General features: G+C 64.0%; 1 protein-coding gene across 1 annotated transcript in view; it reads left to right on the top strand.

Annotated features, from left to right (window-relative positions):
• SND1 (staphylococcal nuclease and tudor domain containing 1) overlaps positions 1 to 17324 on the top strand; it is a 182837-nt gene that overhangs the window by 93363 nt on the left and 72150 nt on the right. Inside the window, exons 12-14 of the mRNA XM_053253263.1 lie at positions 6519 to 6619; positions 10287 to 10397; positions 15616 to 15688. Coding sequence (XP_053109238.1) covers positions 6519 to 6619; positions 10287 to 10397; positions 15616 to 15688 — 285 coding nt within the window. The remainder of the gene's footprint in view (positions 1 to 6518; positions 6620 to 10286; positions 10398 to 15615; positions 15689 to 17324) is intronic.

The raw sequence follows: 17324 nt of genomic DNA, 5'->3' as shown, positions 1-17324 counted from the left end.
GCCAGGAGAAGAGAGCAGGCCCTGTGAGTTCAAGCGCACGAAGGGGGCTCAGCTGCCTGCAGAGGTCCGAAGGGTCGCTGCCGCCGCCGCCGCCGCGCAGGAGGGCGAGCTCCCTTGCTCCGGAGGGCTGGACTCGGCCCGCTGGGCTGGAGCCAGAGAGCAGATCTGCCCCCTGCACCGGGCGCTCTCCTTGGCTGGGCTGGGAGACAGTCAGCCCCCCCCCCCCCGCCCTGTGCCTCAGAGGGGTGTGTGTGTGTGTGTGTGTGTGTGTGTGCGTGCTGCGGGTAGGGGGAGGTCCTCTGCCCTGGATCCCTCCGGGGGTCTGAAGGTGGGGGGGGCCCTGGGGGCAGATTCCAGCCACTGCTCGGGAAAGAGCGGCAAGGCTGCTTCCCGCGGTGGGTGGCCGGGGCAGTGCTGAAGGGGATGGCTGGGGGGGGGTGTGTGTGTCTGTGTCTCTCTTGGTGACGGTGGGCTGCCGCTGCCCGCCCCCTCCTTTCCCAAACGTGCCCTCAGGGCAGGAGGCAGCCCCAGCCCCCCGGCTTCTGAGGGGCAGGCGCAGAGCACGCATGTGTGTGTGTGTGTGTGGGGGGGCTCCCCGCCTCTTATCGGGGCTTCTTGGCCTCCTGCCTCCGCCTTTGCCCGCCAGGCTCAGGGCCGGGCTCCAGCCTGCGGCTGTCCTGTTGGGTGCCTGGGCCAGACACCATGGCTGCCTCTTCGCCCCCCCGCCCCCCCGGGGCTTCTGCTCCTGGCATGTCGCTTGCTGCCCCTCCCGGGCGGGGTGTGTGTGCGTGTTGGAGCTCCCCCCCCAAAAAGCCCTTGGCGGGGGGCGGCTGCTGCTGCTGCTGCTGGGGGTCTGGCCGGGCCGGGGGCGAGAGGCAGCCCCCTCCGCCGCCACCACCGCTGCCCTTCTGGCGGATGACCTTGGCGGGAGAGGCGGGCCGGCCCTTCCTGGCAGAGCCAGCCTGGGGGGCCGCCTTGGAGGCCGCAGGCCTTGCTCCAGAAAGACTTCCTCTGTCAGCACCACGTTCTTCACTTCAGATTAATTTGATTGAGTTAAGCGATGAAAAAGCCCTTTACGCTAATGATCAAAACGGTCCCCGGAGGCCGGGGCTGCCTTCTGCTTGGCAAGGACAGGCTGAGGCACCCATGGGGGGTGGCGGGGGGGTGGCGGGGGGGGCTCCTCCTTGCCATCTCGCTCTCTGCTGCTGCTGCTGCTGCTGCCGCTGCTGCTGGGATCGATCTGCCCCCTCCGGGCCAGAGTGTGGTTGCTGAAGCCGCGGCCCTGAGCCCCACTCCTTCCCGTGGGTCAGGCGGCCCCTGGGAGGCCCTTCCTCTCCCCATGCAGGGCTGGTGGCTGGGAAGGCCGCCGGGCCTTTGGGCGCTTGCCTCCCTCTGGGGTGGGGAAGGGCTGGCTCTCCCGGACCCAGCAACGCTCTCCCGGCATCCTGGACTTCCTTGCCGCTTGGAGAGGCAGCCCCCCTCCTCTCTCTCCCGCAGTGGTGGCTCGGCAGGGCCCCTCCCAGGCTGGGCAGGGGGCTGGCTTCTGGCCCCTGGCCCCGGAGCGTGTCTGTGGCCCTGCGCAGTCAGCCGCTTCCCCTGACTCGGGGTTGGGGGGGGAGAATCAGAAGCAGAGCTCCATGCCCTGCCAATGCGGATGGTGCCGCTGAAAGCGAGTGAGTTTCTGGGCCTCTCAGGTGGAGGGTTTGGCCGCAGCCTGACAAACCTGACCGAGGAGGGGCCTGGAGCAGCCGTCCTGGGCCGGAGGGAGGCGGAAACCCCGAGGGGGGCCTGCAGGCAGCGGCTGCAGGAGAGCCTCTGGCTGGGGCTGCCCCTGCGCTCAAGGCCGCCGGAGCGTGGCGAAAGGGCAGGCAGGGCAGTGCCGCAGGGCAGAGACGGCTGGGGCCGCCTGGGATGATGCCCAGGACTGGGAGCTTGCAGATCAAGCCGGGAGCTCCTTCAGGAAGGACAGATCCAGCGGGAGGCGGAATCAGTGCTGCCTGTCAAAAAAGTGCCCACCTGTGCAGAAACCCAAGAGAGTGAATTGTGCTAGCCCCGTGGGGAGCATCGGGGTGAGAAGACGGGGAGCAGGCAATAAAAGCCACATTGCCGTTGGCGCCTGCCGGGAGAGGATCTGGACGGCTTCCGGGAAGCAAGGGCGGGCTCCAGCTGCCCTGCCACGTGTCGGGAGAGACACAGACGCCACGAAGCCCCGGGGCTCCAGCAGACTCTGGCAGGCCCTGCTGGCAGCGTCCCCCTTCAGCAGGTGGAGGGAGCAGTGTGCCACTGGCAGCCCTGCCCTGATGCTCAGTCCTGGGACTTGGGCAGGGCGGTGGGGAGTGGCGGTAGGATGCCGCCTGGCCAAGCAACGGCTTGCTTCATGCCACCGTCGTGGCCACGGGCGGGAGTTGTCTTCTCTCGGTCTTGCTGAGGGGGTGGGGGCAGCTGGCAAGTCTGAAGGCCAGGTTTGGCGGGGGGGGGCAGGAAGTGGGCGCTGCCGTTGCGGTGGGGCCCAGGCAGGCAGGCTGTGTGCAGCCAGGAGGCTGGTGGCTTGCTTGCTGCCTGCCTGCCTGCCTGCCACCCGGCCTGGGGACGTGGTCCCTCCTGCAGCTGCTCTCTCTGAAGCCACGGCCCAGCGCAGGAAGCCGGTCCTGGCTTGAGCGGCTTTTCTTTGTCCTCAGGACAGGCTGCCGCAGGCAGGGAGGGAGGTGCAGAACTGGCTGGGGAAGCGGGAAGGGTGAGACCAGTGCAGGATGCGTGCCCGGCTCCTGGCCGGATGCAGTCTTGGGGTTTCCCAAATGCTGCCGCCCTCCCGCTCCTGCTCCCGCTCCGGCTCCTGCCTTGCTTGTGGCTTGCAATGAGGAGACTCCTCACCCCGCCTGCTGACGGCACCTCAAAAATGCCGCTCTCTATTCGACTTGCTGCTGGAGAGCAGAGCAGCGACCTCCCCCTAGAAGAGCTTCCTGGCTCCTGCCACCTTCCTTCCTTCCTTCCTTCCTTCCTTCCGTGTGTGTTTGCATGCACACGCAGTTTCTGTTTGTTACTGACAGTCTGCAAACTTACTGGCAGTTGGCAGAGCGAAGCGCAGTTGCTCTCGTCGTCGCCGCTGAATGCCGAGGCTCTCCCTGCTTTCTGCAAGCCGGGCCCTTCTCCTTCTCCTGGCCAGGGCCGCCTGGGCTTTCCCCCTCGGCCTCTCTTGGCAGAGCTGGGGCCGTCCTTGGGGATCGGGATCCTGGAGGCAGCAGCGCCTCGGAGGCCAAGAGCCGGAAGCGGAGTCCTTAGACGGAGCCTCTGCTCCGCGGCTTCACTCTGGTTCCCAGGCCCGGCCTGCAGAGGAGTCCATTCCTCCTGGCCAGCCGGCAAGCCGGGGCCTCCCTGGCCACGGAGCCCGGGGCTTTCTTCCTAGCACAGGCGCAGCATCCACGGGGTTCTCCGCCGGGCTGTGGGCAGGGGCGGGGCGGGCGAGGCCGTGCCCATCAAGGGGGCGGTGGCTTGAAGCCTGGGGGGGGCAGCATGGTAGGAGGCCTGCGGGGCCGGGGGGCAGTGCAGAGGGGCAGCCGGGACTTGACAGGAGACGGCCTCGGAAGTGGTAGAGGCATCCCTTGCTTAGGGCTCACTCAGGGAAGAGGCTTGCCTGGTCCAGAGTGGCAGGCAGGGAGAGGAGGGCGCTGAGGAGACGGGCGGCAGGGCAGCCAAAGGAAGGCGGAACTGGTGGCAAGTGGGGCGTTGGGATGATCCCACAGAGCAGCGCACTTAGATGGTAATGAATTCTTTTTAAAAAGGTGAATGAGGCCTTGATTGCTGGCACTTGCTCCTTTGGGCTCCTGTTTGCTTGTGATCCTGCTTCCTGTTCGTCTTCTCAGCTCTTGACTGGGCTGCATGGCTGGTGCCTCTAGGAGCCCTCTCTGCGTCTCCTGTTTAGGTCTCCCTTTGGAAAATTCTGCCTGTTGTCATTGGCTCCAAGTTTGCCAGGTGAATTGACTAACAGGAGAGGAAAAAAGAGAGGCCTTTGTGCCCCCAAAGCATTTTACCCGTTCAGAGGCATCTGTAGGATATTGGCACGAGGTCAGAAGTGCCAAGGGGTCCAAAACGAGATTGGGAAGCAGCAGCAGCAGCAGCAGCAGCAGCAGCTCCGACTTCCTGGCTTCTTTGGGAAGGGAAAACATGAAAAAATCTTGGGGCACCCAGAAGAGCTGCGCCTGCGCGGGCTCAGAAGCGCCTCTAGGCTGCTGTCTGCTTCCGCAGATGCGCGCATGCCCTGCCCTCCTCCTGTGAAGGGAGATGGTGACTGATCAGTCGATCAATCGGTGTCTCCCGAGGGTCAGACACAGACGGGTGCAGAGGCGAGCCATCGAAGCCGAGGTCAGCTGGCCCTTCCTTACCCACGCGGGTGTGCAGCCAAGGCACAGGACCTCTGTGGGGCACGGGCGGTCCCGGGAGCCCCAGTGCAGAAGGGGCGGCTGCTGCTGCTGCTGCTTCCGAGTGGGGCTTCCAGGCCCTCCCTCTGGAGTCCCTGCACCAGCGGGGTGTGTGTGTGTGTGTGTGTGTGTGTGGCTGGGAGACTCGGGCAGGGCAGGGATTGGCCGGGATGGGCCGGAGGGCCCCCCGGGGGCGGATCCCAGGCCCTTCCTTTTCCGGGTGTAGGGCCGAGAAGTTCTGGGACCCGAGAGAGCAGCGTCCCTGATCATGGCAACGATGAAGACGCCACTGCGGCAGGGGCATAGATGTCGTAGGGCCAGGGGAGACCGTTGTCTGGGGGCCCACCGCCATGGGGGCCCCCCCGAGGCAAGTCGCCTGACTGACTCCCCCAGCCGCTCCCCCGCCCGGGCTTCCTTCCGTTGTATTCATCCTCCGAAATGGATGTGAGTGCTGAGACCTGGAGCCACCAGAACAGCCGGCCTTTCTCCAGGACCGTTCAGTGACTGGCACCGTCCACAGCCCTGGCCGTCTGCTTGTGTGCAGTCGGGCATCTGGGGCGCCACGTTCCGCCTTAGCTGCCAGCCTGCCCTTCACCCAGCTCCGCTGCCTTCTCAGGGCGGGGCTGCCTGCCTGAGCTGGGGAGGAGCTCTGTCTCATCCCGGCTCCCTGCCCTGAAGGATGCCCCTTGTCTGGTCCCGGGGGGCGCAGAGGCAGCGCAGGGTGGCGGGGCTGGACTCGGAGTGCGCGCTGGAAGCCGGTGGCCTCTCCAGCCTCCCCTCCCCTTCTGTCCGGAGGGCAGCAGTGGCCGTCTCCGGCACCTCCGCGGGGCCCTGCCGGCTCAGGCTGGAGGGCCACCACCACAGCTCGCATCCTGCCTTGCACAGCAGCAGCCGCCACCATGGCCAGACCTGCCCTCTGTGACCGGGTCCCTCTTGCGCCGCCAGGGGGCGGGGCGGGGGGGAGGTTTCTCCAGTGAGCGGGAGGAGAGGCCGGAGTGGGGAGCCACGGGGCCCGGGCCCAGTTCTCCTCGGGAAGGGACCCTCATCCCCTTGGCCCCTGACGTGAGCCTGGGAGGACTGAAGCCAGCCCCGTGGCCTTCACCGGCTTCGGCACTTGGGCGCCTCCCCTTGGTGCGATGGCAACCCCTCCTCTTGCCGTTCTGGGTGTCGGCCCCGAGCGGCAGCGGCAGCGGCAGCCGAGCTTCTCCTCCCTCCCTGAGCAGAGGGGCTCCGGGCAGGGCGCCCTCTGCTTGCCCCCGTGGGGCTCAGCCCCTTGAGCCTGGGACCTGGCAAACAGAGGAGGTCCCCCAGTGGGGGCGGCTTTCTGAGCAGGGAGCGAGCTGGGGGCGGGGTGGCGTCAAGTGGCAGGTGGGGCCGAGCCCTCCCACCCGCAAGCCCTGCAGAGCCCGCTTCCCCCAGTCAAGGGGGCCGGGAGCGATGGCGGAGGAGGAGCTCTCTCTCCACCCCCACCAGCACAGCATCCGTCCAGGGGCACGTGGGTGAGCCCTTTGGGGACAGGAGACCCTCTTGCTTGCTGGTCCGTGTTGGGCGCAAGCTTGGGGGCGGCCTCTCTGGCACAGCCAGCCCCACTCCCTCCTTGCGGGCCGGGATCCACGGCTCTCGCCTGTGGCTGTGGCAGCGGCAGCAGCAGCAGCAGGCCACAGGCACATCGTCATCAGATGGGCCGCCAACCCTCCGCCTCCGGGCAAGATGAGCCTGCGGTGCTTGGGCCTTGCACACCTCCTGCTCTTGGCCCCCCGCAGCGTCCACTTGCTTGCGGCCGCTGCGTCTCCCCCCCCCCGCCGCCGGATGTGATGCCCGTGGGAGGGGGAGGCTCCGTGGACATCCCCTCTTGGGGGTCCTGGCCACACCCCTCCAGGGCTCCCTCTCCGGCTCGCCTCCTGCCGCCTGCCCGCTTCCGGGCTGCAGGTGCCCTCACGCCTGGGGCCGCTTTGCTCAGTTCCTGCCGTGGAGCTGTGGGGCCGGCAGGAGGCATTGAGCCGGGTTGGGGTACTCCTGGGCAGCTGGCTGGCAGCAGCCTGCCCTTGCCCCCCCCCCCCGTGCTGGGGGGCCAGCCCCAGTGACTCTGCTCTTTGCTTGCAGGTGAATGTCACCGTGGACTACATCCGGCCAGCCAGCAGCGCCACGGACACGGTCCCCGCCTTCTCGGAGCGCACCTGTGCTACGGTCACCATTGGCGGCATGTGAGTCCTGGGTGTGGGTCAGCTGAGGCCAGGGTGGTGGGAGAGGAGGGGTCCTTCTCCTCAGGCAGCAAGGCGGGGTGGGGGTGGCGGGATCCGTTGCGGGGCCTTCTTGGTCGTGGCCTGCTGCCCTCACTGTGGGGTTGGCTCCTCCCAGATGGATGCCAGGCAGTGGCGGCGGCGGTGGTGGTGGTGGTGGTGGTGTGGCCTCTCCGAGGACTGCTGGCTGCCCTCGAAGGGGTCAGGTGGCTCCAGTGACTTGGTTGGCTTGTGAGGTGCTGGGTGGCGCTCAGCTCCTGCAGGGCCCTTGGCCTCCGAGCTCTTCTCCTGGCAGGGCTGAGGCCAGGCAGAGGCCGCCGCCCTGGGGGGACCCGGAGGTGGGGAAGGGCTGCGCTCGCCTCTGCAGAGGCCCTTCTGGGTGGGAGAGCAGCTCTCCTGCCCTTCCTCCCCCCCCGCCCCCCCGCTGGGGGCTGCCCTGAAGCCGCCAGGGATGGGGCTGAGGCGCCCAAGAGGCCCTCTGGGCTCTTGCAGGCAGATGGGGGGGGGCTCTGGTGCCCTCAGTGGGGCTCCCCTGTGCGGGGTCTCTGCAGCGGGGCAGCCCTCAGGTGCTCTGCAGACAGCCCCGGGCAGCTGAGGTGTCCCTGGGTGTCTTTGGAGCCCCCCCCCCGCCCCGCACTCCCCTGCAGATTAAGCATCCTGCTGCTCGGCTGGGCGACCACACAGCCCCAGACCCACTGAGGAGGATGCGGGGGGCGGGGGGGGGGGCTGTGCAGGGGGCCCTGGACTTCGGCCTGGGTCGGGGCGCCCCTGGCCCTGAGGGGTCCTTGGCTGCAGCAGGTGCCCCCCCCCCGCCAGTAGCGTGGCTCTCCCTCCCGGCCCCACCCCGCCTTGCCCGCCTGCCTCCTCTTGCTGTGCCCCTCGCCCCTCCCAGGCCTGGTTTCCCAAGTCAGCGGAGGGAGGGCCTCCTGGCTGAGCACTGCTCTGGGGCTGCCCCCCCCCACCCCCCACTGGGGAAGTGCTGCCCCCACCCCCTTCTCCTCCTGCTGGGGGGGGGAGGGCGGAGCGGCTTCCCCCCCCCCCCGCTCCTGCCGAGTTTCAGCTTTGAGCATCAGCACAAACTCAGGGCAGAAAAGCTCCAGGAGCTGATAAGCTGCAGACATCACTTTGCAAGCGGGAAATGTGTCATACTTCAGCAAACAGCATCCAAAGTGCCTGGAGAGCCTCTGCGGCGGCGGCGGCAGCAGCAGCATCTCGCTGGGAATGGAGACTCAGCATTCCCCCCCTCCCTCCCCCCCCCCCCCGCAGCTCTCCTGTTTGCTTAGCGTATCTGCAGACACCGCTAAAAAGCTTTTCTGCTGAAAAGGGGGAAAGGCAGCCCCTGGGGGGAGGGGCCTCCCTGGCCACCCCGCCCAGTTGCTAGCCACCTGCCCGGCCCTCTAAACAGGCTCCAGGTCTGGATGGGCAGCAGGGCCCCCCCCGGCAGGGCTGGGGCTGCCTTGGCGGGGGCTGTCCTGGGCCAGGGTGGCTCCAGAGGTGGGGCGAGCGCCCCCTCCCATCCTGCCCTGGTGCTTGCCTTCCTGTTTGGTGTGTTTGGCAAGCAGGCGAGTCTGTCTGTCTGTCTGGGGGGGCGGGGGCGGGGGCAGTGATTGGCGGCTGCCCCCCTCCGTGCCCGGGCAGGCTTCCCTCCCGCTGCCACATGGGGGCTCCCAAGGGCCCAGCCGCTTCCTGGGGGGTGCAAGGCCTGCAAGCCGGCCTCTCCCCCTCTGGACTGGGGGAATCGGCAGGTCCTGCCCTGGTGCCCCCAGGCCCATCCTGCAGGCCGAGTCCTCGGGGCAGACCTCCAGGACCCAGGTCAGGGGAGCGCTGTCTGAATGGCCACCCTGCCTGCCTGGAGGGAAACCTGCTTTGAAGTCCTTGGATCTGGCAGCCCAGAAGGCCACCTGCCTGGCGAGGTCCTGGGGGTGGGCATGGCCAGCTCCCTCCCTCGGGGCCCCTTTGTCCTGCCCCCCCCCAGTGCAGGGGACTCAGGTGCTTCTGCAGCCTCCCTTTCTGGCCGTGGCTCCCCCGCCCCCCCCCCCCGCCGCCCGTGCACAGCTTCCGAGCTCAGCCCAGTCTTGGCGGCAGCTGGCCAAGGAAGGAAGGAAGGGAGGTGGGGTGGCCCCGTGGGCTGCCGGTGTGAGGCCGCCGTCTGCCTCCCGCTTGCCTGCAAGAGGAGGCGGCTGCTTCTTCCTGCCTGCCTGGCATTTTGCTTGGCGCCTCTGCAGCTGCTGTGCGCTTTCTCTTGGCCGCGGATTCCCTCCTTTGCTGCTGCTGCTGCTGCTCCTCCTCCTCCTTCTCGCCCGTCTTGGCCCAGCCTATTTCTGGCTCCCGCTGAGGCCCCTCGTGTGGGTGTCTGCCGGTGCCACCAGCCCTGGCTGCCCCTGAGCTGCTGCAAGCACAGAGCCCCTGGCAAAAGCAGGCCGGCAGCGGGCCTGGCCTCCAGCAGGGGAGAAGCCCCTTGGCAGGGCGGCTCTTTGGGCTGTCTGCTTCAGCTTTGGGGCCCCTGCAGGGCCTGCAGGTTGTGCTCCCCTATAGTGGAGGGCAGGTGGGCTAGAACCAGCGGCCATCCCACAAAACTGACGACTGGGAAATCTAGGACTGACAGAAGGAAGAACTTCTCCATCTAGCCCGTAATTAATCTACGGAATTCTTTGCCGTGGGATCCGGTGATGGCCACTAGCCAGGATGGCTTTAGAAGAGGCTTAGACCCAGTCATGGAGGACAGGTCCATCAAGGGCGACTAGTCTGGATGCCTCTAGGGCACCTCCAGGTCCAGGGGCAAGATCTCTCCCCATCCCAGTTGCAGGGGAGAGAGGGCAGGCCCCCTTCGGCTCGTGCCTGTGGGCCACTGTGCAGAGCAGGTTGCTGGGCTGGATGGGCCTCCTTGGGACGGATCCAGCAGGGCTGTTCTGCTGCTGCTGCTGCTGCTGCTCTTGCAGTCCTCTGGGATGCGGTGGCTCAGCTGTGGAGCACCGTGCCACCCAAAGGCAGGGCTGCCAGGAGAGGGGCGCTATGGGTGGTGTGCAGCAGACCCGGGGTGGATTCTGCAGAGTGAGCAAGGCTTGCTGGGCAGCCAGCCCATCCCGGCTCACCCAAACTCTCCAGGCGACTGGGGAGTCCTCCCCCAAGCCCCGGGCGCTCCTCCTTCTCCCGCAGGGTGAATGGGGCCAACTGGGAGTGGGGCGGACTGTGTGGGCCCCCTCCAAGTCCCACGGCTGCAGTCCCGGAAGATCCTGGTCTCTGAAGGCTGTCGGGGGCTGGCGGTGGGGCAGTGGCCAAGTTTGGGGGCCGGGGAAGAAAGCAGCTCTGAGAACCTCTGGTGGAAGCTGCTTCCAAGGCCACAAGGTGGAGAGGGCAGCTCCCCCGGAAGTGCCCTGCTACAGGCCCCCACACTGTGGGGAGGCTCCCCAAGGCCAGCCCCACTGTCTCCCCTGCAGTTGCCTTGCAGAAGGGGGCCTGCTGAAGCATGTGGAGGCGGTGGGGGGGGGGCAGGGCCGAGGCTCAGGGGGGCCGGGGCGCTCTCTGCCTTTCCCCACCTGGAGCTCGGGGGTGGCCTTCCAGCCTGGTGCCCCTGCTGCTGCTGCTGCTGCTGCCACCAGGGCTGCTCACGGCCTCTCCCCTTGCCTTGCAGCAACATCGCCGAAGCCCTGGTCAGCAAAGGGCTGGCCACCGTCATCCGCTACCGCCAGGACGACGACCAGCGCTCCTCACACTACGACGAACTGCTGGCTGCTGAGGCACGGTGAGTCTAGGGGTGGGGTGGGGGGCAGGAGGGGCCTCCGTGGGGCCAGGCAGACCTGCTGGCTCCCAGCAGCCCACTGGCCTGAGTAGGCCTTCTCTCTGGCGTCTGCTTCTCCTTGCCACGGCATGTGCCTCAGGGGGATGTGCTGCTCAAAGCCCCAAGCAGACCCCTCCCAGCAGTGGGTGCTGCTGCAGGGGAGCCCAGCCTCTCCCCCAGGAAGTCGGGCAGCAGGGGGGCAACAGAGGCCCAGACCCAGGCCCAAGCCAGGCTGTTCTGGGTCTCTGGCGGCTGGCACTGCCGGGGATCTCTTCCCAAATCCTGGTGCCCCCAGTAGGCAGGCTGTGACTGGTCAAGCTCCCTAGGAAGGAAAATCAGGAGAGTCACTTTGCTCCAGAGTGCATGGAGTTTACTCAAAACCACAATACTAGAAGCCCAGTTAGATTGTATACCCAAAAGGAGGAAAGATACCACTAAGTCCAGCAGGATGCCAGCATGGCTAACGGGTAAAGTCAAGGAAGCCATAAAGGAGAAGAAGACTTCCTTCCAAAATGGGAAGGCCTGTCCAAATGAAGAGAACAGAAAGGAACACAAACTCTGGCAAAAGAAATGCAAGGTGACTATAAGGGAGGCAAAAAGAGAGTTTGAGGAACATTTAGCCAAAAGTATCAAGGGGAATAACAAAAACTTCTTTAAATACATCAGTTGCAGGAAACCTGCCAGGGAGGCGGTTGGACCATTAGACAATGAGGGAGCGAAAGGGATTATTAAGGAGGATATGGAGGTTGCAGAGAAGCTAAATGAGTTCTTTGCGTCCATCTTCACAGCAGAGGATACTGAGCATATACCTGTTCTTGAACCAGGCTTTTTAGGGATGGAGGCTAAAGAACTGAGTCAGAGAGAAGTGACAAGAGATGATGTTCTAAACTGCCTGCAAAAACTAAAAACTAACAGATCACCAGGGCCAGATGGCATCCATCCAAGAGTCCTCAAAGAACTCAAATGTGAAATTGCTGACCTCCTTGCTAAAATATATAACTTATCCCTGCAATCGGGCTCTGTACCAGAGGACTGGAAAGTAGCAAATGTAACACCCATTTTCAAAAAAGGATCCAGGGGCGATCCGGGAAATTACAGGCTGGTTAGCTTAATGTCCATTCCAGGCAAATTGATGGAAAGCATCCTCAAGGATAAAATTGTAAATCACATAGAAGAACAGGCCCTGCTGGGGGAGAACCAGCATGGCTTCCGCAAAGGTAAATCTTGCCTCACAGACCTTTTGGAGTTCTTTGAGAGTGTCAACAGGTGTGTGGATCAAGGTGAGCCAGTTGACATAGTCTACCTGGACTTCCAAAAAGCTTTTGACAAAGTTCCTCATCAAAGACTCCTGAGGAAACCTAGCGGTCATGGGATAAGGGGACAAGTACATATGTGGGTTGCTAACTGGTTGAAAGACAGGAAACAGAGAGTAGGTATAAATGGAGAGTTTTCACAATGGAGGGAAGTAAGAAGTGGGGTCCCCCAGGGATCTGTACTGGGACTGGTGCTTTCTAATGTATTCATAAATTTTCTAGAAGTTGGGGTAAGCAGCGAAGTGGCCAAATTTGCAGATGATACCAAACTCCTTGGGGTAGTGAAATGCAAAATGGATTGTGAGCAGCTCCAAAAGGATCTCTCCAAACTGGGGGAGTGGGTGACAAAATGGCAAATGCGGTTCAATGTTGGCAAGTGTGAAGTGATGCAGACTGGGATGAAAAACCCCAACTTCAAGTATACGCTGATGGGATCTGAGCTGTTGGTGACTGACCAGGAGAGGGATCTTGGGGTGGTGGTGGACAGCTCGTTGAAAGTGTCGATTCAATGTGCGGCAGCTGTGAAAAAGGCCAATTCCATGCTAGGGATCATTAGGAAGGGGACTGAAAAGAAAACAGTTAATATTATTATAATGCCCTTATACAAAACGATGGTGCGGCCACACCTGGAGTACTGCGTACTTACCACATCTAAAAAGGACATTGTAGAACTGGAAAAGGTGCAGAAGAGGGCAACCAAGATGATCGGGCCTAGAAGTACTTTTTCATACAACGTGTAATCAGCTTGTGGAATTCTCTGCCACAAGATGTGGTGACAGCAACAACCTGGATGGCTTTAAGAGGGGTTTGGGTCATTTCATGGAGGAGAGGCCTATCAACAGCTACTAGTCGGAGGGCTACGGGCCACCTCCACCCTCCAAGGCAGGACGCCTCTGAGTCCCAGTTGCAGGGGAGCAACAGCAGGAGGGAGGGCCTGCCCTTAGCTCTCTCCTGTGGGCTCCTCAGAGGCATCTGGTGGGCCCCTGTGTGTGAAACAGCATGCTGGACTAGAGGGGCCTCCTTGAGGGGCCTGATCCCCCAGCAGGGCTGTCCTGATGTCCTTATGGAGGGCTGAGGCCTGGCTCCTGGGGCTGAGAGCAGTCTCTGGCTCCTGGCCGCTCCTGACGGGGCCTTTCTGGGGGTGGGCGTGGGGTGCACAGTCCTGCAGCCAGCATGGCCCCCCAGCTGCGTGCTCCAGACTGCTCTCCTTCCCAGGTGGGTCCCCAGCTGTGGGGGGTGTGTGTGCGCCTCTTTCGGTCTTGCAACAGGCAGGCAGGGGCCCCTCTCTGGGCTCTTGCGAAGCGTTGGAGGCGCTCAGGAAGCAGCTCAGGGCCCGCTCAGGCGGGGACGGATGGAGACCTTTCCCCCCCCCCTCTCCCTCCTTCCATCTGACTCCAGTTTGGGTTGCCTGCCAAGGCCGGCCTCCCATGGGACATCCACGCAACTAGGGCCCTGTGGTGGCTGCAGCTCCTGCTGTCTTGGGAGGCCTGGCCGTGAGGCTGGCCGGAGCGGCTGGGCCTTGCAGCTGGCTGAGCTGGGGGGGGGGCTTGCCCTCTCTCTCTGGGCCCCCCCCCCGCCAGCTCCCCTGCAGGTTCTCAGCCAGCGGTGTGCAAAGGGCCAGGCACCCCCTCCTCAGTAGGAGCCCCGGTAGCCACGTGACTCTGTTGATGGCTCCGGCCTGCAGCTCAGAGCCAGCGCCAAGGAGGCCCCCGCCTGTCACGGCTGGCGTGGGGGGCAGCGTGCCAGTCAGCAGGGCTGGGGGGATGCTGCAGGCGGGGCAGGGCCAGGCCAGGCAGAGCCCGGCCCGGCCAGACTGGCAGCCTTCCAGCCAGGCCCGTGCAGCGGGCTCCTTGCCGCGGAGGCTCTGCAGAGGGAAGCCGGGTGTCTGTGTGCAGCTCAATGGGCCTGCGCCAGAGGAAACCGCCTCCCTTGGCTCTCCTTGAAGCATGAACACAGCCCCCCGCCCAAGGGCAATATTGCACAACACGGGGGCGCTGGGATTTGCATGAATTATTCTGGTTGCAACAGGTGGGGGGGGGTGTGGGGGGGTGATGCAGCTGGATGAGGCTGGTCTGGCAGGTCTAACCCGTTCCTGGTCTAACCCGTTCCTCTCCTCTGGGCTGACAGAGGCCTTGGCCAGGCCTGGAAAGGCCACTTTTTAACAGCAGCCGCCCGAGCAGGATGGGGCCTTCAGGCGCAGGGCTCTTTCCCAGCCCTCCTGGGAGATGCTGCCAGGGAGGCTCCTCCCTAACCGGCTTATTCTGCAACCCCTGCTCGTGGCTGCTGCTTTCTACAGGGGCTTTAGCCTCCAAGGCAGCCTCCCGGGTGGGGTGGGGTGGGGTGGGGTGGGGTGGCATTGCCTGCCTGTACATATTGCCCGGTGGGGAGAATGCTTTGGGCAGCAGGGACTTCCGTGGTGGCGGGAGGCGGCGGGCAGGGAGAAGGGCTCCAGCTGCCTTGAGCTGCACATGGGGCGGGGGACGGGGAGAGGCTGTGGGTCTTTGCAGGGCTGGTTTCCCTTGTAAAAGCCCTGGTGTGTGGGTGTGTGTGTGGGGGGGGTCCGGAGTGAGAGGCTGGGGTCCACAAACCCTGGGCCCTTACTGGCAGGGCCTTTGGCGGGTGCAGAGGGGAGGGGGCAGAGGGGGCTTGCAGGTGGCGGGTCAGTGGCGCTGGCCAATGCCTCCTGCCCTCCAGGGCCCTTCCTGAACCATGATGCCGCTCTTGCTTCCAGGCTCCATCTCACTGAAGAGTATACCCTGGAAGGAGCACATTTCCATGAGAATTGGACACGCTGCATTTAAATGTTTCATGCAATTGAGAAACGTTTCTTGCTTTTGAGTCTCCCTGTCCTGTTAATTCCTCCTTTTTTTGTCTGTCTATCCATCCTATTTCTCTACCGCCCGACATGTGCATCTCTAGGTGGTGTACATAAGTTAAAATACAACAAATATAAAAACCAGATAAAATGATTAAAACAATTACGACATAAAACCAATTAAATGTAGTTAAAAGCCTGAGAAAACAGGTGCATCTTAAGGCATTTTTTAAAAACAGCCAGAGATTGAGAAACTCTGATTTTAACAGGGAGTGCATTCCAGAGCCCTGGGGCAGCCACAGAGAAGGCCTGGCCCCAAGTAGCCACCAAATGTGTGAAAGTAAACCCATCCAAAACAGGCAGATTTTAATTCTCTGTTGCGTTCCCACAGTCAGTACCTCCATCTTTGTTATCCTTCATCCAGCTCATTACTGCCTCTAGGCAGGCATTTAGGGAAGTTATGCCATTTCCTGATGAAGCTGACATGAAGAAATAGATTTGAGTGCCATCAGCATATTGATAACACTCTGCACCAAACCTCCCATGATGATCTCCCAGCGTTTCATGTAGATGTTAATCAACATCGGAGACAGTATGGAGCCTTGTAGGACTCCATACATCCGGGAGGCCCCACTGCTGCCCCCCCCCGCCACCTCTGACATTTCGCCACCACTAGAAGGATACCATGAGAGCCAAAAAGATCGACCGAATAACGGTCCCTCTGTCAATTCTCAATTGGAGATCATCCATCAGCCGACCAAGGCAGTCTCCACCCCATAGCCCACTCAAAAGCCAGTTTGAAATGAGTCTAGATAATCTGTGTCCTCCAAGACCGCCTGCAGCTGAGTGGCCACCACCCTCTCAGTCCCCTTTTGTGAAGAGAACAAAGCCATGTAATTTCCGGGCCTGTGTGGCACTCAGGAGAACAGGCAGATGTTGCTAATTGGGGTGAACAAGCCCCAAGGAGGGAAGGGGGCTGCTGCTTCCACCCCGGGCAGCTGGGGGTTGGCTTCTGGCCCCTTCTGACCGTGCTCTTGCTTTCCCCCCGGGACAGGGCTATAAAGAATGGCAAAGGATTGCACAGCAAGAAGGAGGTCCCAATCCATCGGGTAGCTGACATCTCTGGGGTAAGGAGGGCTTTTGCCCAACCACGCCTGGCCGGTGGGTTGCAGATCTCCGGAGTCTGCAGAGGTGTTTGAAAGGGCAAAGGGTTGTCCTGCTCCGAAATGTGCCCGGGGTGGGGGTGGGGGTGGGGGTCAGTGCACCGCCCCCCAGTCAGATCTCCAAGTACTAGATTCCAGCTGTGACTTGTCCTACCAAGTGGGTGCGGATGCCTCTCAGACTGTGAGTGCCTTCCCGTGTTGGGGTTGGTGCTTTGGGGCGTAGACGCTGGAGCGGGTGGGCATCGCCTCCTGCTGGCCTCCCTTGTGGATTTCTGAGCGCCGCCTGGACTCTTGTCCTTGGTTCTGGGCTTGTGCCTCCCCCCAGGTAAAGCCCCCTTGAGGAGGCTGGCGAGGCTCCTGCTGAACCCAGCCCTGGCGAGGGGCACCCATCTCTTGCCAGGAGTCCTCCGTGCTGGTGGCGTCGGCCGTGGCCCGAGAATCCGAACCTCTCTCGGCGACCTGGTCTTGGCTGCCAGCGGGCTCCTTCCGGTCCCTGCCTTCCCTTCCTGGGCCGGGGTGCAGGTGGGGTTTGGGGGAGTGGGGTGGGGTGCCCCACAGACCCGGCGGTGCTGCTGCCCTGCCCTCGGCGCTTGGGTGGCCGCACGGAAGCCCCTCTGTGCCATGCCCTGGCCCTGGCCCTGCCGGCTGGGGCCGGCTGCTCCCTCAGGGCCCAGCCAGCCATGGCCGGCTGCTCCCTCAGGGCCCAGCCAGCCATGGCCGTCTTGGTTGCAGCATCCTCTCTTGGGGCGCCCCCTGGGCCAGGGCTGCTGGCTGGGGCCGGGGGGGGGGGGGAGGTCTCAGGCACTGGTCCCTGCAGTCAGCTGGGGGGGGCGGGGAACCTCCCCATGGTTGGTGTGTTGTGTGCACAGAGGCTGTGCGGCTTCTGCTTCTCCCTGGAGTGCTGGCATGGATGGGGGGTCGCATGGGTGGGCCTGGCACGGCAGCTGCCCCCCTGCCGGTGCTGCCTCAACCTGGCCTTTGGAGCCAACGCTTGTCCCTGGGGGGGGGGGCTCTCGCCTGGTGAGCGGCCCCCGGCGGAGCCTTGGGGGGGGGAAGGGGCAGAGGAGCTGCAAACGCTCCTGCCCGGCTGGCAGGTCAGCAGCCCCTGCTCCCTGGTGGGCCCCCTGGTGACCCCGCTGCGGCCCCGGAGGCGACTGGGGCGCTGAGCCCCGGCCCGCTTGGCGTCGCCTGGCAGGCCTGCGGCAGCTGAGCTCAGTCGGAGTGAGCACTGCTGGGGGCGGCTTCCCCGCTCGCAGACGGAGCTTCTGGGCCTCGTTGGCAGCAAACCAAGCCCGCCCCCAGCGCCTTGAGTGGCGGCGGCGGCGGCCGCTCCCTGCTGACCCCTCTGCCTCTTGTGGCCACGAAGGGGAGGGGCCGCCCGCCTGGCCGGTCTCAGCGGCCGCCCCCCGAAGGCCTGCTGGCCTGCTCTGGAGCAACGGGCTCAGAGACTGAAATCCGGGCCGACTGAGCTCAGCCCCCGCCTGGCTTGCCTCGCCAGCCCGAGGCTGCTGGTTCTCCGAAGCCCCGCTGGTGTGTTTCCCAGACCGGGGGAAGCCCCTCCTGGATCCTTCCCAAGACAACTCCGGGCGCTCGGTGGGCG

Source organism: Hemicordylus capensis, chromosome 5 (assembly GCF_027244095.1).
Source record: "Hemicordylus capensis ecotype Gifberg chromosome 5, rHemCap1.1.pri, whole genome shotgun sequence".
NCBI lineage: Eukaryota > Metazoa > Chordata > Lepidosauria > Squamata > Cordylidae > Hemicordylus > Hemicordylus capensis.
This window is presented reverse-complemented; position numbering and strand designations above follow the sequence as displayed.